At 39.6% G+C, this 23,314-nt stretch overlaps 1 protein-coding gene across 5 annotated transcripts; it reads right to left on the bottom strand.

The window, feature by feature from the left end:
• Window positions 1-492: 492 nt before the first annotated feature.
• NFYA (nuclear transcription factor Y subunit alpha) lies at window positions 493-23,067 on the bottom strand. Of its 5 annotated transcripts, none has more exons than XM_007458187.1 (10): window positions 22,935-23,036; window positions 16,869-17,016; window positions 15,224-15,310; window positions 12,359-12,505; window positions 8,586-8,717; window positions 8,278-8,383; window positions 6,948-7,114; window positions 4,604-4,777; window positions 3,720-3,821; window positions 496-1,100 (listed from the first exon to the last, which is right to left on the bottom strand). In XM_007458187.1, exons 2-10 carry the CDS (start codon window positions 16,941-16,943, stop codon window positions 1,047-1,049), a joined length of 1,044 nt encoding a protein of 347 aa, XP_007458249.1. In that variant the 5' UTR covers window positions 16,944-17,016; window positions 22,935-23,036; the 3' UTR covers window positions 496-1,046. The 5 variants fall into 5 exon arrangements, with proteins under 5 accessions (XP_007458253.1, XP_007458249.1, XP_007458250.1 ...); XM_007458189.1 differs by having other exon boundaries at window positions 499-1,100; window positions 6,948-7,096; window positions 22,935-23,049; XM_007458191.1 differs by lacking the exon at window positions 15,224-15,310 and having other exon boundaries at window positions 493-1,100; window positions 6,948-7,096; window positions 22,935-23,067.
• Window positions 23,068-23,314: the final 247 nt, after the last annotated feature.

Here is a 23,314-nt window from a genome sequence, read left to right as displayed (position 1 = left end):
ATTATTCTCTTCATCTTAATGATCCATCCCAGGCATCCATCCACTGGTGAATCGTGCTATGACAACATCAGAGTATATATACTACACTTTGTCCTTCTAGACTGAAACAAACATGAACCTTTCTATTCCCCAAATGCTGTCACAAAGCCTGTGATTGAAAATCTCTAATTCTGCTCTGTTAAGGAGTTACTACAAATGTCCTCAGCACTTCGGCACAGAAGTTCTATAATTTTGTTCTCTACTTAGGAAAGGCAGTGTCAAGGTCCAGCACACTCTAAATTGTCTTAAAAGTAACCACAGCAAGAACTACAGTCCATATGACCTGTCGACAGACAAGCAGACCACAACTTGTCAAAGCTAAGAGATTCAGCTATGTTTTTAGTGCCTGAGTCTTTGATCAGAGTCTATCCCCAGAGTGAGCTTCTTCTTGGCTGGAGTCCAAAGATACCAACCTATCATCTGGGTAGAAGGGATTCTTATTATTACCACAGATTAGACGAATGTATCTCAGAGAATTTATTGTTTCCATATCATGAGATGACGCTTCCTTGCCTGGAAACCATCTCTGAATACAAAGTGTCCATTAGTCAGCCTGAGATCCCCCATCAGAGGGATGGGTGCTGTTTGGAATCCATGGGAAGGAGCGGGCTGCAGCTTCCCTGACTGCAGTTTAGGTTGAGAAGGTCGTTCTCCTCTGCTGAGATGGCTGGCTGGCATTACCAGTCAACATTAAGTGCTAGGTGTGGTACTGCTGGGCTGGCATGGGTCCCCTGCATCATCCCAATCCATGAAATGTCAATGTCAACAACAGTCTGAAATAAGTCCTGACTGAAAGGGTGAGTCAAAGGCTTGCAACTTCTATTTGCCAGACATCCTTGCAATTATAATACTAAGCCACTTATTAAAAACTAAGTGGTTTCTGTCCTGTAGAAAAGGGCAGAATGTAATCGTCAGTGTCCCATTGGAAGAGGTGATCAGTTTCCTTGGAACAGTGGGAAACAGTGAGAGGAACATGACCTTGATCAGTTCCATCACATGGCCTGGGGTTAGGACACTCGGATGATCTGTGTCATAGCCTCTTCATCTGCTTGATTTGGATCCTACAAAGAAAGCATAACAATTAAAGTCCTTTGCAAAAGAACTGGGAACTCATGGCGCTCACTACTTATCACCAAGGGAAATACACAAACTAAGTAAACCAAAGGCTTGTGATGTATCTAAGTCTGCACACACGGATTGAAACGCAGCTCCATTAGCAAAGAAGAGACAATACACCTCATTCTTAAAAAGATTCCAAGTCTGGCCTGGCATTCCATTAATAAACACTCCGGAGTTGAGAGTATCTCTCTTTTCTAAGCACCTATGCTGTGCTCTATGCTTAAGGATTAGGGTCCTTAGGTGGCTAAGAAAAAGACCCAGAGAAACCAAGTCATGTTGTATATTTTCTGATCATATTTAAATACTGAGCACTTAGCAGGGCTGGAAAGGACGCCGGAATTTATTTACTTTAATGCACTCATTTTGTAGATAAACCTGAAGCCTGGATGGGTGAAGTGATTTGCCTGGACTAGAGTCAAAAAGTCAGTGAGGAGCCCAGCAAGAACTAACTCCCAAATCTCTTGGCTCCGATTTAATCTTCTTTCCATTAAACTCTGCCTACTGCCTGCCTTTTACAAAAAACCTGCAGTGTTAAGACAAGGAACAGCCCTTGGGAGTTCCCTGGTGGTCCAGTGGCTAGGATCTGGCGCTTTCACTGCCACGGCCTGGGTTCAATCCCTGGTCGGGGAACTAAGATCCTGTAAGCCGTGCAGTGTGGCAAAAAAAGGGGGGAGGGGATCAGTCCTTGGAAGCTTTTTGCAACACTCCACAATAACCACCTTCAGTTCCTCCACACCAACACTCTGAAGCCTCAACTGCTGTGATCCAAGAAAAAGCTGAAACATTTCTGGAGGTGGTAGGACCAGAGGCTGGGTCTTGATCAGTAAGCCTCAATAACCAGCCTCTACTGAGCTCTCACCATGCACTAAGCACTGTGCTAAACAGGTGCCTAATGTGACTTACTGCATGAAATCCCAACATTCCTATAAAGTATCAACAGCATCCCACTTTACTGGTGAAGAAAGTGAGGCTAAGTAACTTACAGAAATAGTCTGAGATCTGCTGCAGAAAGCAATGAGCAACTAGCATGCATCCTTGAGCACGGGACTGACATGATTAAGAAAGCACCATCTTATAAAGACAGATTTGACAGTAGTGCAGGTGGGATGTGATGGGTATACAGAATAAAGCATCAGTAAATGGGAGGAATCCATTAATTCAACAAACATTTACTGAGTGCTTATTCTTAAATGGGCATCATGTTAAGTACAATCGAGAACAACAATCCTCGACTTTCTACACAGCTTACAGTCTAGTGAAGGAGACAACTACTGCACGATCACACAAATAAAACAATATGATTATTATCAATATTGCACTCAAAAGAAAAGGAAGATGTGAGAAAATAATGGGGTAGAAGAGACCTCTGGATATGGCCTCTCAGATTTAAACCAAGACCTAAAAGAAGGAGATAGCCAAGCAAAAGAGGGCGTGAAAAGCTTTACAGACCAGCTACTTTGAAGACAAAGGTTCCTGAACACTACAGCAAGAGCATAAAGACCAAGCAGCAGGAGGAAACAAAGCCAGAAGTGGGCAGGAGCTAGATCATGCAGGGCCTTGCTGGCCATGGTAAGAACTCTGTATTTTAGTCTGAGTGCAAATGGAAAAGGGTGGGAGTAGAAGGGATTTAAGCAGGATGGTGATGTGATATGATACACGTTTAGAAAGATTACACGAAGATGTGGAGAGTGAACTAGAGGGGCACAAGAGGGGAAGAAGGGAGACTAGGCAGCTGCTGTAATAACTGAAGCAAAGAAGAGCAGGTTAGACCAGGCTGACAGCAGTTACGAGGGAAAAAAGTAAGCTGATTCAGAGTATATTTTAGAGTTAAAACCAAGAGGACTTCAAGAATTGGACAATTGTAGCTTTAATAACTGGGTGAATGGACATGTCACTTGTTGAGATGAGTGTCTGGTTTAGGCATAAAAAAATAAAATAAAAACCAACAGTTCTATTTTGGACATATTGACTAGAAATGCCAATAAGATACAATCAGTGAAATTAGATGTAAGAACCAGTATGGTTACAGACTAAGTTCTGGAATTACACTGCCTAGGTATGAATTTCGGTTGCACCATTTTATTAAATATTTTACCTTAGGCAAATGACTTAACCCCTCTAAACCTCAGATTCAAATGTAAAAGGGAAACTATAATTCTTACCTCATGGGGCTTGAGCTTGTTGTAAAGATTCAATGAAAAAATGCTTACAAAAGAAAAGTGCTTAACATAATGGCTGGCACACAGCAGTTAAGTGTTAGCTGCTGCTGCTGCTACTGCTACTACACTAAGAAACAAACTTGTTCTTTGAAAATCAAGAAAAGTGAGAATTTCAAGAAGGAGTTAATAGTGATAACTGGCAAAGACTGGAAGGAAAAAAGGCCACTGATTAAAGACCTTAGTTCTTTTAAGGTGAAAAGGGCTCTAAGACACACAATGTTGCATCTAGTTTAGAGACTGATTAGTCCCTAGTTTGAAAATATCAGGAGGACAACGCAAAGGCTTCCAGCCAAGAAAATACAAGGCAGTAAAGAGAAGAATAAAAGGTATAAATCTTCTTACCTGCATGTGGGGACTATCTTTTTCCTTTGGAGAGAAAAATCGTCCACCTTCACCACGCTTCCGTGCCATGGCATGACGGTGCCGAGACTCATGCAGGTATTTCTAAAATAAGAAAAATAAAACTAGTAGCTGAAACTAGCATAGCTGTCTAATGCTCAGAAGTTTAGGACAGCTGTGATCAAAGCCACCGGGGCAATTATGACCTTGTATTATGGAGACATCTTTGGAGAAAACACAAACAGCAGCTAACCATATCTAACTATCATAAGAATGTAAATGCCAAATGAGTAATAACTAAATAAAGATTCCCCAAAGATATAAGAGAGATCACTACCTACCTCCCAATATATATCCTCTCTTTCACTTTAATAACAGACCAAATTTTAGCTGGCTGCTCAGTAAAAAGACTGCATTTCCTATACTTATTTGCAGTTAAGTGTGGTCATGTAATTAAATTTTGGCTAATGAGATGCATGGAACTTCTTGAATGTTTCCTTGAAAGAATGCCTTTCTTATTCCCTTTGTTCCTAGGCTAGAGCCCAGACAGTCTTCTTGGACTATGGACAGCATACTAAGAATATCAGGACGGTAAGAAAGGAGGAGAATGGGTCTTGAGGACTGGAAATGTGCTACCACAGCCCAAGACAATTTATCTCTGGACTTCTTTTATGTAAGATTAAAAAAACACCCTATTTATGTCATAGTTATATTTTAAATATTGTAGTTGCAGCTCCATATAGCAATAATAAATGCTTTTACAAAAGGTAACAGCTATCTAACTTCAATGTTTGGAAGGTACTCAAGGAAACAAACTACATAAAAGGTAATTTCAGAAGTAGAACCCTGCCGTTCTCATCCTGTATCCTTCCCAGTGTTATACATACCCTTCTTTCCTTTGGAATTTTCCCTTCTGCCTCTAATTTAGCCCGGGCTTGCCTCCTCTTAAGTATACGGTGGTACTGTTTGGCATTCACATAGAGAGGCTCTTCTTCAAGCATCTCTGCCCCAGGGAGAGGGATTCTCTGGATAGCAGGCACAGAGCCAGCACCAGGTACCATCTGTGTGAAAAGAAAATCAGAGCTTATTAACTAGTGACATGAAGTATGGACATGGGAGACAGTTTATTGGTCCCTATTAGTTTTCTTCTGAATGCTACAAAAAGCAGCTTTTATAGGACACTTAGTTAAATGCAGATTCTTGGAGAACATTTACACCAAAGGCCTGCATTTTATTTTATTTTTTTTTAACATCTTTATTGGAGTAAAATTGCTTTATAATGCTTTATAACAAAGTGAATCAGCTACACATATACGTATATCCCCATATCTCTTCCCTCTTGCGTCTCCCTCCCATCCTCCCTATCTCACCCCTCTAGGTGGTCACAAAGCACTGAGCTGATCTCCCTGTGCTATGCGGCTGCTTCCCACTGGCTATCGGTTTTACATTTGGCAGTGTATATATGTACATGCCACTCTCTCACTTCGTCTCAGCTTACCCTTCCCCCTCCCCACGTCCGCAAGTCCATTCTCTAGTAGGTCTGCATCTTTATTCCCGTCCTGCCCCTAGGTTCATGACCTTTTTTTTTAGATTCCATATATATGTGTTAACATCTTTATTGGAGTATAATTGCTGTACAATGGTGTGTTAGTTTCTGCTTTATAACAAAGTGAATCAGCTAAGCATATACATGTTCCCGTATCTCTTCCCTCTTCTCCTCCCGTCCTGCCCCTAGGTTCATGACCTTTTTTTCTTTTTTCTCTCTTAGATTCCATATATATGTGTTAGCACACGGTATTTGTTTTTCTCTTTCTGACTTACTTCCCTCGGTATGACAGACTCTAGGTCCATCCACCTCACTACAAATAACTCAATTTCGTTTCCTTTTATGGCTGAGTAATATTCCATGGTATATATGTGCCACATCTTCTTTATCTATTCATCTGTTGATGGACACTTAGGTTGCTTCCATGTCCTAGCTATTATAAATAGAGCTGCAGTCAACATTATGGTACATGACTCTTTTTTGAATTATGGTTTTCTCAGGGTATATATACCCAGTAGTGGGACTGCTGGGTGGTATGGTAGTTCTATTTTTAGTTTTTTTAAGGAACCTCCATACTATTCTCCATAGTGGCTGTACCAATTTACATTCCCACCAACAGTGCGTGAGGGTTCCCTTTTCTCCACACCCCATCCAGCATTTATTGTTTGTAGATTTTTTGATGATGAAGGCCTGCATTTTCAACAAACATTCCAGATGATTCTGTAATAGGGGCCAAGGAGCCATACTAAGAAATGACACAACCACGTCCAAATTTTTGTCCACACAACTGCTCCATTTTCTAGGAATGTCTGCTGCCATCTAATGGTCATGAACGGTAATCGTAAGGCAATAAAAGAGCACAAGGAAAACACGAAGGAACATAGGTTCACATTGACCAAGCGCTACTAAATGCTTTTAGTTATATAAATAATTTAATTAAATTGTTAACTTACTATATAATTCAACCCATATTTTCCTAAACAAACAAAAACAAAACACTGTACTAAATGTATGAGGAAACAAGTAACGGGCTCCCGTGCCCCACTACCTTCCCAACTGTAACACCCCAACTTTGAATGGTTGTATTGTTTTTTCTGGTAGTTCCTCTACTTCTGTGCAGGTTTCTACTACTCATTCTTAATTTATCCATTTTAGGTACTGTATACTGACACCCTATTTTGACATATATGAGGATTTAGCTTTCACTCACACCACCCAACTCTCCTTCCCTATCTTCCCAATATATTTACATCACAGTTTTCGGTTTCTCTATTGATTACAATCTTTCTAATTTTGAACTTACTTCTTATTTTACCCACTCTGGGCAATATACTTTCCACTTCCCGAAGATTAGTAGTTTGCATCTCCCTTCATTATTTGAATTATGAATAAGATTACAGAAAAGCAAATACATCTGTTTACCTTCTGCTATATCTCTAGCACCTAGAATAGTCTCTGGCACATAGTAGGTGCTCAGAATGAATTATGGTTTGTTGTAATGCTTATTGAAAAAGTAGATCTCTGTAAGTGTCTTAAGGGATTAATCGCAGTCCCAAGAGGTCAGCATTATAAACAAGCTTTATGAGAGATATCAAATTGCAAGTTGAAGAAATTTTCAAAGACAAAGATACATGGAGAAACAAATTACAGATGAGAACAGTGAAATGAAAAATCAATTTTCTTACCATGACCATCCCTCCTGAATTGACCACATTGCCTGCCACTGGTAGTGTCACAGTGACAGTCCCTTGCCCACTGCTGGTTGTGTTGGTATTGGCTCCGGTCTGAACAATCTGTGCTCCTGCCAAACTGGCTGCAGGGATGGTGATCATGCCTGAAACAGGGACTGTAACTTTAAGAAAATAAAACATAAAACAAACAAAAAACAGGTACACAGAAAGGAGGGAACACAGTTAGTCCCTCTTCTATGTGGCGCACACTTACTCACCCTGGAAAAACATACTCAATAGGACAAGGGGAAAAAAAGCTCTCCTCCATTCTCTCCCTGGTTTGCTGTATATAATCCAAGTAATCACAATCTTAGAAATTCTATTAACTATCTGGGTTCCAGTTCTGAATAAAACTACCCTTGAAATGGATAATTCCCTGGGTATTCCAATAATAGTTTTCAATGGGTGACTAAAAAGTTTGGAGGCTTCCCTTTCTATGGGTCAGTATGACTCCAGCTATATCAACTGTTCTTATATATATGAATAACGTGCTTCAGGATGAAGATTTTTATAAACTTTTAATTTGTTTACCCTAAATTGACAATGAGTCAAACAGCTGCAGGACTAAAACTTCCAATTAAACCAGGTACTCCAAGCCCCCAAGCTATCAACAGCAGCACTTGAGAATTTGTTCATCATTCTCTGAGCTCCTGCCAGTTCAGGCCCGAGTCATGGGAGAGCACACTTACTGCACTCACTGGATCTTGTATACTGCCAAATTTTAATCACATGTCAAACCTTTAGTCATAGAATACACACCTCTAATAAGGGCTATGCACTGTGCTTATGTGGTCACTTGCATGTCTCACTTACTAGACTAGAGGGTCTTTGAGAAGAAAACTACTTTAGTAATGTGCTACATATACACAGTGGGCATATAAGTCTTTTCGGAATAAATTAATAATGAAGTGGCCCAGGAAAAAAAAAAAGCAGCAATAGCAATAAACGCCAACTTGACTTATGATGTATGTCTCTACCACTAAAGAAACTCCGTATTTCTAAACTTCTATTTAGAAAACATTTCTTCCCAGAAAGAATAAAAAGCTTATATAATCTTTAGGGTCCTAGTGGTTGTCTTTAACAAGCACTGTAGTTCTACAAACGGAATCAACATTGGTCGCATATTAGTGACAAGGAACTAACAATCAACGGAGACTTAGAGGAAATTTTGTTGTTTTTCAAAAATATGTGGTATAGAGGTCACCACAAAATTTCTAAAGCAGTCATTTGCTCAAGATAAAAAGGATGCCCCCGAAAGTGCCACAGAAATGATGGGCACACGTACCTTGCTGGAGAATGGTGCCATCTGCATTAACTGGCTGATAGACAATGGTCTGCCCTTCGGCAGTTTGTGCCACTTGCTGCCCCTGGACAGCAATCTGCTGTTGCGTCTGTAGGAAATAAATAATGCCACAATTTAACGGATTCCAAAGACACCAAAAAGAAAAGGACTATGTAGTCCTTTTTAAGAAAAAGAAATTTTTTGGATGGTTTTCTTCCCCATTTCTACTACATGTGAAATATCTGACTCAGTTGTCAAACCCTCCCAAAGCAGCTGTGCTCCTCTGTTGACACAGTGGACAGTGGAATTACCTGCGTCTGGCCAGCAGTGACGGCTGTCTGGGGCTGCTGGATGATGATTTGCTGGGTCTGGCCCTGCTGGCCCTGTACCTGCACAGCCTGCCCACCCTGGATCTGGATCTGTCCAGGTGGGACCAACTGTATCTGCGGAACAGAACATAAAAGATTAGTATCCTGCTGACACTGGTCTCCTATGGTTTTGGAGGGTTAGTTACCCAAATTCCTCTAGAAGGCAGGGAATGCCCTAAAGAGGAAAAAAATGAAGTCCTGTTTTGCTCTATTATGAATTAGAGATAACCTGTTTTCCATTTATGAAACAATGGGGGAATTCTGAACACTGTCTAGATACTGGATGATATTAAGGAATCAATGTCAGTTTTTAAAACGATGATGGGCTGGCATGCGTATATATTTTTAAAAGCATGTTCATTTAAAAATATACCCTAAATATACCTAATATACCATATTTTTAACAGATGAAATGGTACCTCATATATTCAAAATAACTCTTGAGTAGGGGAATACAGATGAAAATGGATTTACTTAAACATAATACTAGTTTGTGTGTTAAAATGGGTGATGAGGATTCACCATACCATTCTCTTTGTTTTTGTCTGTTTGAAGTTTTTTATAATAACATATTGAAAAAAAATTAAGTAATTCCTAATTTTTCCAACTGGGATTCTATAAATATGCATATACAAAATCCTTAAAAGATTTTGTACAGAAAGGTTGAGACTATCATATTAGACATCCCTGCAGTCAACACTGAGATTTAACAAATTAAATTAGAAAGTGTTGGTAAATAAACAAGTAAAGAAATTTATCCGGTTATCTGGATCTTTTTCTACCTGTTTTGGATAGCAAGGAATACGTGTTACTGGTCAACAGGGTTTCCTCTTCTATCTATTCATATTCTTTGCCCATTTTTCTACTGGATTGTTATTTTCATATCAATACATAAAAAAAATTTTTTTTAATGTATTCTGGATACGAACCCAGTTAAGTGTTAAAAATACCTTCTCCAAATTTTGTCTTCTACCTTTGTTTTATGATATATTTTGATGTAGACAAGTTTTTATTTTAAAGTAGTCAAATCAATTTTTTTGTGTCTGTAAGAAATCCTTCTCTACCCCACAGCATAAAGAAAATATTCCTGTAAAGAGAATATAAAAGTTTCCAAGTATGCTTTTTTCCATTTAGATTTGTAATCTGTCTAGCAAGTATTTTTGATATAGCATGAGGTAGAGATCAATTTTCTTTTTTGATATCATTCTTAAACCATTTCTTCACTGAGACTTTATACTATTTTTGTTATATACCTATTTCCAATATTCTTGCATCTATTTTTTGGCTCTCTACTTTAGTTCCATTGTCTATATCAAGCCAGGGATATTGATCTGAGAGCATAGGTTTCACTGGAATTCTAAAACAGAAGATGCAATCCAAAAAAAGGTTAAGTACACTTCTAAAAGACACGGTTATTCAAAAAACACTAAAGCAACCTCTAATAAAAATGGATTGAAATTTTAAGCATTCTAAGGGAGGCTATGGGATCTTACCTAGAGCCATATAATATAACATTAACAGAAAATAAATTTTCCAAGATAGTTTGATTAGTTACAGTCCTGCTTGGAGGGAGGGGAATAAAATAACCATTTCAATGTCTCTTAAAGGCCAAAAAAAAAATCCCAAAATTTAGAGCTGAAAAATCACAGAATTTAGAGCTGAAATGAACCCTAGCAATCACCTGATATAAACTGCATTTTCAAATGAGAAAACTGACACTCAAATGACTTGGCCAAGATCAGAAAGTTTGTTTAATGGCAGACCTGTGAATGAAGTCAGGTCATCGCACTCGTGGTACAATGTTCCTAGCACTGAATCACACTATTTCTGTTCAACAGAGAAGAGGGAGTGGCAAGGGGGGGGTTGGAGACGAGGCAATGACAGCAAGGACAGAAATGAAACAGCAGTGTGAAACTGAGGCAAGTACACACACTAAAATATATTTAAAGGTTCACACATTTATGCATGGAGAAACATGGAAACTATTTTTAATCCTAACTAAAACTCTATCTTGGCAAAAATATGCCAATAGCCTTAAAAATGATCTTACCCTTTGCCCAACCAATTCTTCCACTCCAAAGAAATTACCATAAGATTAAATTCAACTGAAAAAATAAAGCTATAAAATTCAAATACATTATAGTAATCTTACCTATAAAAGCAAAAAAAGAAAAATAAAACAAAAATCCCTAAATACACTTTGTAAATTAGAAATTCTGATTCATCAAATTGACCATTATGAAGGAATTAAAAATGATAAGAAAATCATGTGGGGGAAAAAAAAGCAAAGTAAAACAAACAAAAACACCAAACACACAACAATGAAAACTACATGCATGTGTATAGCTATGTCTGAAAGGTGTGCACAAGACTATAAGGGAATATGCCAAACTTAAAAGTTTGATTTATCAAGCATAGCCAAATTCTTTCAACTTATATTACATTCCTCCAGAAAAATGAAGACATTAATGAAATAATTGTAACTGTTAAAACAAATTAAAGATATAAACAGCTTTAGAAAATTTTAGTAAAAAGTTCATAAACATGTATACTCATTGGGATTTAGCTATTAATTACAAAGGTGAGATGACTTAAGTATATACTTCTCTGCAAATTATTTCTCACTAACAACACTTCAATATTAACCCCTCACCCAAAGTCAATAGTTCATCCTTTTTAACAAGGACAGAACACTCCATATGAATATAGTATGATGTATTCAACCATTTCTTTATCCTTATTAACAGACACTCAGGCTACAACTTTTTATTTTTTATTTTTGCTAGTAGAATGCTGCATGTACAAATGTCTTTGTATATTTCTCCCTACATATTGATGCTTTTGTTCCTATAGAATAGATTCTCAGAAGCAGGACAGGTAGATCAAAAGGTTTATGTATTTAAGAGTGAGATACCTTTCCAAAATGGCTTTAGAATTTGAAAATTACCAAAAATAATTGGTGTTTCATTTTCTTCACACCCATTCTAGCACTGGATATAATTACTGTTTAAAATTTTTGCCAACAAGATAAAAATCCCTCTAAAAATTTGATGCCACAGAGTTGTGTGTCCTGTTTACTTTTGTTTTCTGTTTCTGAATCAGTCTTTCCAGTGGATTTACCTAACTATATGTCTGTTTAAGGAATCAGCTTTTATATTTACTTTTCTACATTTGTTGGTTTTCTACTTCATTAATTTTAACCAATCTTTTGCCCATTTTGTTCTTTTCCTAACTTTCTAAGAGAAATACCATTGTTTATTTGCAGTTCTTTTAAAATATTTAAGTTTATAAATTTTGCTCTAAGTACAGCGTGAGGTGTGTGCGATAGGTCTGAACTGAAATATTTCCATCACTTCCTAGATAACTCAAGTTATAAATTACATGGAAGGAAATGAAGACTATAAAATTCCCTCCCCCAGTGCCCAGAAGTGCCAACTGAGATCACACCAATGAATTACTTTTATTAAACTAGATTCTTTTTATATTCTTTACATTGATTTGAGATCACGTCTAATATCTTAGCCCTTACCAGAGATGTCCAATTTCTGTATAGCTCTGCTTTATATCACTGACACTACAAAGGTGGGAAATCGACTAAATGCGAACAGAAGGTAAGAAACAATTAAGTGCAATATCAATTTTCAGTTTGCAACAACCTATTTCGTAAAACCTGTATCCTATTATTCTGTCTAAACATTTTTAAAAATACCACTCACCTGCTGCAAACCCTGTGTCCCAGATACAGGTACTTGCATGATGGTTTGACCTTGTCCACCAGGAACAGCCTGGACCATGATGGGTTGGCCAGTTGATGTGATTAACTGGCCTCCACTGACTTGTACCATTAATGGCTGCCCCTGGACCTAAAATAAAGTAAAATAAGAACAATGAAATAACATAAGACACAAAATGGTTTTTACCAAAAGACAATCACTGCATCTACTCTGCTGCCTCGCTAGAGGAGGAGAAAGTAGGAGAGACACTAAGAAAATAAGTCTCAAGTCCTCATCCTCAAGTAGTCTTCTTCGAAAATAGTTATCTTTGACTAAATGCCAAGCTGAATACTTTAAGGTCAGATATAATGGAGAATAAGCAGAGTCTTTGGGAAGTCTCAATAGATAGAAGGCATTTATCATCAAATACAGGCTAAACCCATGAGAAGTATTTAATCAAATCATCAAGGCTATTTTTGTTTTTAGACCAATATCCAGGAATAGTCTCTAGTGAAGGCTGGAGAGGAGGCAATGAGAGGGAGGGCTGATGGTGGGGATGGTGGTTGACTGCAAATAAATTCTAAGTAACTTGTAAGGAGTAAATCAAACTGAACCTAGCAACCACTCCAGGTTAGGTAGTGAGCAGCTCTGGGAGCTTATAGAGAATGCCCTTCCTCCCTACAGTTTCTCAAGCATAAATGAAACATATATCTTTTACCCTCTTCACCTCACTGAGAATTCTAATCCTGTGGTTGTTCAAGGAGCCCACTAGCAAAAATGCCTAGAAATATATTGCTGGTCAGTTTGCAATCTCTGTGGTGGAACTTCTCACACTGGACCCTGCAATACCTGCATAGTTATTTTAGCTTTAACAAATATGAAAATTATACAAAGCACTCAAGTGCACCAAAAACTCCCAACTTTCAAGCTCCAATGAGTAAATGGATTACTCTAGAAGCCGGGGCATTGTACGTGCTCTGTGACATCTTGAGTCTCAGTATAAAAATATCTAGCCAACTGCATTCTGAAAGCCAAAAAATAAGCCACTTTAGTTCAATAGAATAGCTAAAAGCCCAAACTTTCTATCTTTGTTTTGGGGAATTATTTGTAACAGATCAAAAGAAAATCCGTATATCTGAAATAATCATTCTTAATGCTAGTGAAAGTATGTTCAAATAAGAGGAATTAGTTAAAAGACCGATCTGTCCTAGATTAGTAGATTAGATATTAAGCCTCCCCCCACCCCCAAGCATATCATAATCTTTAGGAACATTCAAATCCTCTATTTTGTTAAACTGCTCATTGAGAAATTCCACTTTACTTTTTAAAGACTTGCATATGCTCTATGAGGAAAGACTTTCCAGAATATTTATTGCATGACTAACTGAAAGAAATATTTAAAATTCTCCAAAATAGTGAGAGCGCTAGAGGAAAGGTTTCCATTATTTTCATAAAGTACCTCCATTTCTTTAAATAAAATCTGCCTAAGTAGGAAACACAAGTTTTAAGGCACAGCTATTAGTAATTTTCTGGCTATCCATCATCTTAACTTTTCCCTTCATTGACACACTTTTCCCTATATATGCACATGATGAACTATTTGAGACTCAAGGAACCCACTGTTTTTACAACATATAAATGAATACAAGCATACATGCATCAGACAAGAAGCCATACAGTTAAGAGCATGTTACATTCCCATTCCACAAGCGGTTAATGACAGTACTGTTTTATATTTCAATAAGATGAAGCAAGCATGAAAAACATGAATAACAAACTGCTGAACTGAGATTTGAATATAGTTTGGGAGTACCTATGAGCTCAGCTTATTTCAGCTTAATTTATGTGCAGAATTGGCTGTACATCATCATCAAACACTATGAGTGGCAGGTTTGGGAGTGGGGCTGAAAGGGTAAAGTGAAATGATTACAGTAAGGGGTAGTTCACTGCAGGGTACTTGCTAAGCAGCACTAATAATAAAGTGAGATGCCAGTTTTACATTCTAGGTCCTACTCTGAATCATTTCCATTCAATGCAGGGGAAGAGGCAGGGTACTCAAATCTTGTCAATTTCTCAAAAATATGGTCATTTTAGTTAAAGTAACCTATAAACTCAGAAAAGACTTATGCTTCTTCACTTATCTTTATATAGGAACCGGCCAAAATATAACCCCAATTTACATATTTAACTTGGTCATACATAATGTTAGGAAACTGCATTGTTTAAGTAGGAATTCTTATGGTGGCTATAATACTTAAGACTTACAGAAAGCATATCCCACCTCTGTCCAAGAGCTATGGGGCAATCTCTGCAGATCTAACAATAAGACAAGTCATTATTTCCCCAAGAAAGGTAATGAAAAGATAGCAGTTACGAGATTAACAAGATTCAGAGATTAGGTCAATCTTGTCAAGTGCAATCATTATTGCAGGACAGGACAGCCAAGTTGTCCTTTTAATAAAAATAAAGCACAATCTACCCTAGTAAAATGTACATATTTTCTTCTCCACTATCATAATACAAACTCAAGAAAAGTTACCATGCAATCTTATTACAGTTTTGTCTCTAAATAGGTTCTAATGCCACTTGTAAGAATTTCTTCCTGTCCCTTATACTGATTCTTTCCCAGACATTCCCAAAGAAACATTAGCCAAACGGCACTTTTCAGAAAATTGATACTGGGGTCACTACATGATTTAGCATGAAACATTAGGAAACTGGCATCTTCTAAGCCTCAAAGACAAGTTAGCAGCATCAAAGACATGCAACTGACTTTGCCATTTCTCCATGAGATCCTACCACAAAGCACCAAACATGAGGAGAGGAGAAGTTCATGCAGTGCTTACAGAGAATCAGAGAGGGCACCACTACCTGGAGGGTCTGGACTTGCTGGCCTGAGGCGGATGCCACCTGGGCCTCAGTCTGCAACTGGACAGCAGTAACACCACCCTGCTGCTGAGAACAGGAACAGGAAGAGCTTGAAATGTGTCAGGAAGGAAATGTATAGTTCAAGACATGAGGTCACCTTACCTCTTATGGGAGAGGGAGGGTCTTCTTTCAATAGCCCCACCCTACACAGGACTTTCAAACTGTAGACTCCCTATACTGAAGCTGTTTTGTTGAAGTAACAGATTACAGATATTAGCCCTTTGTCCCCAGAGTGGAACTCAAAACACACTTCCATGACTCAAAAAACCCAATATAGCTGACATCATTAACAAAAAATTTTTTAACACAATCCTTCCCTCAAAAAATAGGTATGTGATCCTTCTTCGTGAAGTTATTTTAAAGCTCTTTTTATTTCCTCAAATGGATTCACAAGAACAAAAATGTTAACCAGGTTTCAGCAGCTTTGAAGCTACAATGAAGAATTTCTGGAACTGAAATGCAATCCCCAGAAAGGAAGCATGAAGGTAATCACTAGAGCCAAAATCATCTTCAAGAGCCACTGCTCTTGTGTCCCCAAACTAGGATTACTCCTACTCAGCTGGACTACCTTAGAAGCAATGTTTTCACAGATTCAACCTAATTTTTATTACTCCTGATAGTAAGTTCTGACAGAACAAGAATTCACCCACCAGGGCATTGGTATGAATGGAGGGTCCTCTGTGGAATCCCCTTTTCTACCAAGGCAGTTGAAGGAAGCTGCAGTTACGTGGAAGGAAAAGCCAGCAAAGGAATTTCGGTAATTAATCTCTTTTAATCAAGAGTAGCTCCTTTCTTTGATCATTAGATGGAACAACTCACCATCAAAACATCCTCTGCCCTCCCTACTATTTCTATATTATCTAAGTTCCATTTTGGAAATAAAACATTCCCAATCTTGGCCTAAGGTTAAATCAATGCATAATAAATTTCTTTTCTTCCAGGGAGAAAAAACAAGTGAAGTTTTCCTAAAATAAAGCCAGGTATAAATCATCAGAAAATGTAATCTGTGTATAAATTCAAGAAGGCAACCTATATTAATTAGGATAAACCAGCAGCAGGGAATTCCTTTCTAATATGTGCTTATCCATACGTGTGGCTATCTAAATATTATCCTCATGTTAAACTAGAGCTTTTCAAAATAAGCACTGTGATGGATCAAATCAAAGGACAGTGGATTTCTTAGAAGCTATCTTGGTTTGTTTATTGTGGCCAAAGCCTTACTAGACCACAAGGTAGCTTAATCAATAAGAGAAACAACCAAATTGAATCCAGGAAGAACAAAAAAAAACCCTCCATAATTCCATCTGAAAACAGACTAGGTGTTTGATTTCTAATATGATAAAAGGGGGCAATTTACTATTAAACCAGGCTCCCATGAAATCAAATTCTAAGTGGTTATGGACTGGATATAGACTTCTGAACAGAGAAAATGAGAGAAACTGCAAAAAATCCAACCTTTGAAAAGCACTTCAGCACAAGTCACCAGACCCACTCTTATAAGATCTGAGACCTCTCAGTTCCGCTACTGAGCAGTGCTATTATCAGCTCTTTTGCTGTGATGTTTAAAGCAGTTTTACTTCCATACCTGCTGCTGAATCTGTCCAGCCTGTACAACAATCTGCTCTGTTGAACTATTGCTGTTTGCTGTATACTGTTCCATGGTCCCTCCAAGTTAGAGTCTTGACCACAGTGAGTTTCACTCTGGAGATCCTAGAAGACTTCAGGATGCACTCCTATTAGAAAGGTAGGAAGAGTAAAGTGAGATTGTTAATAAAGGCTTCACCAGATGCTTAACCTATGTAAAAAATGCTTTGTCATTTCTCATCAGCAAACTTTCCTTTCAATACTACTAGAGCAACACTTAAGAAATTCTCATTAAGCTACAACATCACTTTGTTACAAGGCCTATTTAACACTGATTTTCAGGTCTGCACGTGTACTTTAGAGAACAGTTTCTTTAATTTGTAACACATTTGCACTACATATGGTAAGCAATTTAAAATTTCAGGGTTTATTATTTGGTAAGTAATTACCCAGACCTGAAGTCAAACACGTTGCTTATCAAAATCTCCATTAAGTTCTGTTAAGTAAGAAAGACCGAGCAAAGGTTTAGGAGTTTGCGTTTTAATCCAGAGCAAGGAATAAAAAGGAATGACAGAAACAGCAGGCTAGGATTTTCTCTGAAAAGAGTTTAAGTTTTCCTCAGTCACGAATCTGAATGCCTAATAATACCCCACCCTTTATTGTATAATTTTAACTTTTACTATGATAATTTTCAAAAATGTATCAAAATAGTGAGAACATTATAATGAACCCCTATGGCCATTACCCAACTTCAACAATTTTCAACCCATGGTCAATCTTATTCCACATATATCTTATCCACTTTCCACCCACCCCTGCATTATTCTGAAGCAAATCCCAGACACTTTATTACCCCAAACTCCAAAAATACGTCAGCATCTATCTCCAAAGAGTAGATTCTTTTCTTTATCGTTTTATCACAATGACATTGTGCCTCTACAATTACTTCAAAACATTAAAAAATTTGTAAGCTCTTAATATCAAATATGCAGTCAATGCCCAAATTTACTATATTCTCATACACTTTAACAGCTGAAAGCTCCTTTTTGAAATAAGCACACAATTAGATAAACTGAAGTGATATTTGAGAACCTTGAATAAAGACCTGATTCAAAAATTTAAAATTATATAAATTATCAAAGGGTAATTCACCTTGGAAACATGGGGGAGGTACAGCTGTATATAAGCAAAATGTAGATAAATCTTTCCCCAAACTTTTCTCCAGGCCTTCATGAATTCTAAAATTTGAATGACAAAGTTATGTGAGTTACATGATCTGCCCATCACAGCAGCAAAGCAGTGCACCACTCTCCACAGATCCACACATGGTGGATGATATGAATCACCCACCATGATTGTAAGGTGTCTCAATGTGATGTGAAGAAATCAAAATATATTCAAGTGCATGCCCAAATATTAGGAAGAAGTATATTGATGGATGAATAGGTGGAGAGATAGATATAGATAGGTATCTCTCTGAAAAGGCAAGTATAGTACATTAACAGTAGACTCTAGATGAAGGGTATATAGGTGTTTATTGTAAAACATTTTCAACTTTACTGTATGTTTGAAAATTTTTATACTAAAATGTTGGGAGGAAAATCTAATAAAAATCGATTGAGCCTATTACTCATAACCAGATTGGTATGTAGTATAAGAGTGTAAGAGTTATAAACAAGTGACAGGATGACTGTGTCATCACAGCATGATGGTGTGTGGCGATGTGGTTCTTCAACTCACTACCCTTGCTCTAATGGAATGCTCACCAAGCACACATCTAGCTATAATTTGGATTTACATATACAGTAGCCAACAGGGAGCAGATATGATCAGAAACACAAGTAAGCTTGATAGTTATTTCTCATTGCATACTGAAAAACTGGCTTTCTGATTTTTATGTCTCTTCTGAATTGGGTGACTCAGTTGGCTCCTGAGAGATTCTGGGAACAGTACAGAAAATCAGATTTGCAGCCAGACGTAAGTGGCTCTTCCAGGGAAGTGAATGGTCTTCCCTGAACTCTATCTTGTCTCTAACTGCAATCTACACAATACATTTATATTTCTAAACTAATAAAATTAAAAATTAAGGGTCATGATACAAAGCAGTGGTGTGATTTCATTTATATGAAACCCTGAATAGGTAATAGTAATCTAAGAGAGAAAGCACATCAGTGGTTTCCTGGAAATGGAAAAGAGGGAAGAGGGGAAAGAGGGAAGTTGATTGGAATAGAGCATTTGGAACTTTTCTGGGGTGATAAAATGTTTTATATTTTCACTGTGTTGGTGGTTGCATAGGTGTGTAAATTTGTCAAAATTCATCAAAATGTACACTTAAAATGATTATCCTTTATGTCTAAACTATATCTCAAAAGAGTTGATTAAAAAAATAAGGATCAGGAAGGAATGTCTTCCATATTTTAACAACCCACCCCACCCCAAATCCCCTTCCTGTATAAGACTTTTTCCTTGACCACTAATTTCCGGAAGTTTACATCGCACTGGAAGTGCAGGGAAATGACTAATAAAACGTCACGCAGATTTTCTTCTTAACTAGTTTAACCTGGTAATACAAATGCTTCAATTTAAAAACACTTAAATCCACTATACTTTGAAGGGTCAAAAGGAAGCAGCTTCAAGTCTAACAGCAATTCTCTGTCATATTAACGAGGGAGCGATTCAGCGTGGAGCATGGCATTGAGACTGCTAATGGGGAAGGCTGGGTGCAACTGGCTTCTACGAAGCCACGTGTTCCCATTACTGTGAGCTTCAATTAGCAGAACTGCAAGCATCGTCGTCTTTCCTCAAGTGCCTTTCGGCCACATTCTAACAGAATTAAGCCAGCCAGCTCTAGTCTGTCTATAGCTCTCACTCCTAACTCAAAGTTTGAATGTTTTTTCCTCAAAGAGAGAACGTGAGTATGTTTATTCCGGTTAGCAAAAAAATTTCCCTTCCTCTTCACTTCAAGCCGCAGAACCTGAAATGCAGCTAACTACTTAGGAATCCATTCATTGTGGAACCACACACATTTTTATTTTAAAGCTAAGACTTCCAGAAACTCAACTATAAGCAAGTGAAAGACCCCATAGAATTATCATATTTGACAATCACTACCAGGTAAAAGCTAGAACGGCAGCTTTCAAACCTTGTTGACAACTCACAGTAAGAAAAACATTTCACATCACAAATGCACATGCAACATATTAAAAAAGTAACCAAAAGTTTCATGAATACTTACCTTCATAACATAAGATGAACTGTGATATTTTCTATTCTATTGTAAAAAATTACCAGCATTGGCCCACTAAATTGACTTCACAACTCAACAAACAGGTTCTGATCTGTGTTTGATAAAAGACTAGAGAACAAAGGGCTGTCCAGCTTCCCCATCATCCAAAAGGTTCTGGATTGCAGTTCCTAATTTGCTTCTTAATCTCCACTAATGATGAGTACCACCTGTCAGACACCGTCCTGAAGGTTTTAGAAATAAAACTGTGACTAAGATTTTAACTTCAAAGAGTCTTTAAATTTAGTAAAGGAGTAAAAATCTGTACTGAACCCCTAAGAGAAAAACAAAGTAATATGGGAGTATGGAGGACACAGAGTTCTTCCAATTGGGGATCAATAAGAAGGGTTTAGAAAAATGTGGCATCTGACCTGGTCTTAAGCATGAGCAGGATTTATATATGTGATGAAGTGGGAGGGAATGGAGTGCTCCAAATGAGGATAGAGCATAAAAACAAGGAGAGAAAAATTTCCACATATGAACAGTGTATACAAGGCCACAAGTCAAGAGAAAGCTAAGGCCAGATTACTGTATCTCAACATTCCAGGCTAAATTTTTCTGCAGATAGGTGGAGTCTCTAGAAGGGTTTAGCAAAAAAGTGACCAGACTATAAGTGTCGTTTAGAAAGAAGTCTAGCAAAAATGTTTGCTGGTGTTTTAGTGACTAGATATAACCCTTTTTAAGTACCAAGGTATTCATCCAGTCCAAAGGCAAATGTAAACATTCTAAAAAATATCTAAACCACAGTGCTCCATCTGTTAGATATTTTAAGAATTAAATAAATTTAAAAAATGACTTAAACAATGAAAAACTCATTACAAAAAGTGAAAACAAAAACTGTCCCCAAATTTTCAGTAGTGGAAAGGGCACTACTCCTCAGGAGTAGTTTTCTGCAACCTGCCAATTGTATGACCTTAGTAACTGTGACTATACTAAAGGCCTACTCTATGTGGCAAGGACTGCTGCACTCGGTGCTTCACATGAGTAAAAACTTTTAAAGTCCTAGGAGAAAAATTTTCCTTTTTCCCCCAAAGTCAGCTGCTATTGTGGAGCAGAACCCCATAAGCCGGAAACTTATTTTTCCAATCTGAGAAAAAAGTGTGTTTCTAGATTTCTCCTATCCGAATTTCCACAAAATAACTGCTTCCGAAAAATTCCTTAACAAGATATACAAGTGTTTTTACCAACTGGGCTTTCCAGCCTAAACTCTCACGGCAACTGCCCACTGCCCTATACTTTCTTCCCCCTTGAACACACAGCAAAGCTTGGTGCCTCTGCACTTGCTTTTCTCTTTGTGAGCAATGCTCTTCCATTCTTTCTTGTCCGAAGAAATCCCATTATCCTTCAAGGCCAATCAAAAGTGTGGCAATGCTGGCCTTCCACCGGGGCTGTTGGTAGCTCACACATCAGTGCACCACAGAACTGAACTTGGCCCCGTTACAGCACTAACCGTGAGACATTAATTACTTGTTCACCTGTCAATCTCCACCAGGCTGGGAAGGTTCTTATCGACCTCTAACCACTCCCTCCCCAGCACACAGATGGACGCCTGGTACATACTAACTGTTCGATACTTGGTTGTCAACGGAGATTTCCTTTCACCCTAAACAAAACCCCACAAGACTGTTACGTTTCTATAAATACCTGCTGAGAAAACATCAACATACTGGAAAAAAACAAACCAAGAGATGGCTGTGGACTGAGCTAATGAGTGAAACCTGACACGTTCAAAGTGACACAGAAAGGTTAAAAGAAAATAATTGTGCATTCCCAAGGGAGCGAGAATTCACAAGATGAAAAACAACAGATAAGACTAATGAAAGCAAACTGTGCAGCCTCCGGGAAAAGGAATGCACAGGGCTCGCCACCTTCTATAGTGAGGTTCCAGGCACCGAATGGACAGGCCTTACAGCCCGGGCAAGGACCGGTGACCGCCTGGTTGCGCTCCAAGACGGAGGTGTGCAGTTCTGCCCGGCGATCGGGGCGGGGAAGAGAGGAAATGACGAGCCAAAAGGGGGTGGTAACGGCGCCGGACCGGAGACCCGGGCCGAGCGTGCTGGGAGGTGGGGCGCAGCGGGGCCGGGGAGTGGGTGCACTAATGGATCCCCTCCACCGATCAGGGGGACAGCGGGGACGGCGGGGCCCCCCTTTCGGCCCACCCCCTCTCCGCGCTGCACGCGGGGCCCGACGGCTGCGGCGCGCGTCTTCCCCGGGCCTGCCTCCCGACCCAGAAGGGCTGCAGACAGACAGACCCGCTCACGGAGGGGTGGGGTGCGCGGGCCCCGCGGGGGGAGACTTCCCGTCCCGAGGGCCAGAGCGTGTTGAGTGCAAGGGCGGGCTTAACTGTGAGGCCGGAAGGACCAGGAGGAAACCAAGGCCCCGGGCCCACGTGTGTGTGTGTACCTGAGCTTAGGGGCCTTGGTGGCAGACAAACCCAACACCCCCCGGCCTGGGGGCCTGAGAAGCTGTGCCTAAGGGTCGGGGGGACGGGGACGCATCGCATCCCCAACTGGCTCTGGCACCCTGCGAGGCTCTGGACCCCGAGATGCCTGCTCCCGAGGGCGCCATCCCCGCGCGGGGCGGCCCCCTGCAGGCCTCGGCCGGGAGTGCCCCGGGGCGCTCGCAGGCTCCAGCCTGGGCCGTCGGGAGCCCAGCTCGGCTAGGCTCAGCTCGACTCCCCGGGCTCGACGGGCGCCTGGGCCTCTCCTGAGTGGTCAGCGAGACCCGCCAATCGGGGCGCTGGGGCCGGCTCTGGGCCGCTGGATATTGGCTCCTCACACTCACCGTGCCTCGCTCCCCCGGTTCGCTGCCCGCGCTGATTGGCTCCAGTACCGGACCCCGAAACCCAATCAGAGGCTCCAGCCGCCGCTGCCGCCGCCACTGCCGCTGCCTAGCAAAATGGCGAAGCCGAACAAAGGGGAATCGGGCCTCCCTCCAACTGCCTCCGCGCAGGCGCCTCTGAGACCACGCCCCCTAACCCGAGCTCGGGCTCGCCCCACCCCCCAGTTGAAGGAGGACTGCTCAGGCGTCCCCTGAAGCCACGCCCACTTCCCTGATTGGATCACACCCCCGGCCGAAGGAATACGCAGGCGCCTTCTAGACACGCCAGACCCTTAAACCCTTCAACCTTCAAACACCGCCCTGAGCATAGTACCACGCAGGCG

Source organism: Lipotes vexillifer, unplaced genomic scaffold (genome assembly GCF_000442215.2).
Source record: "Lipotes vexillifer unplaced genomic scaffold, Lipotes_vexillifer_v1.1 scaffold4, whole genome shotgun sequence".
Lineage (NCBI taxonomy): Eukaryota > Metazoa > Chordata > Mammalia > Artiodactyla > Lipotidae > Lipotes > Lipotes vexillifer.
Note: the sequence above shows the minus strand (reverse complement) of the source record. Positions and strands in the feature narration are given on the sequence as shown.

What these genes read in the sequence shown, in the direction of transcription:
- NFYA (XM_007458187.1), bottom strand. Translation starts at nt 16,943, where the DNA reads ATGGAACAGTATACAGCAAACAGCAATAGTTCAACAGAGCAGATTGTT. An exon ending in TCACTGCTGGCCAGACGCAG is followed by an intron (nt 8,384 to 8,585) that starts GTAATTCCACTG and finishes TATTTCCTACAG; the next exon opens with ACGCAACAGCAGATTGCTGT. An exon ending in ATTCAGGAGGGATGGTCATG is followed by an intron (nt 4,778 to 6,947) that starts GTAAGAAAATTG and finishes CTTTTCACACAG; the next exon opens with ATGGTACCTGGTGCTGGCTC.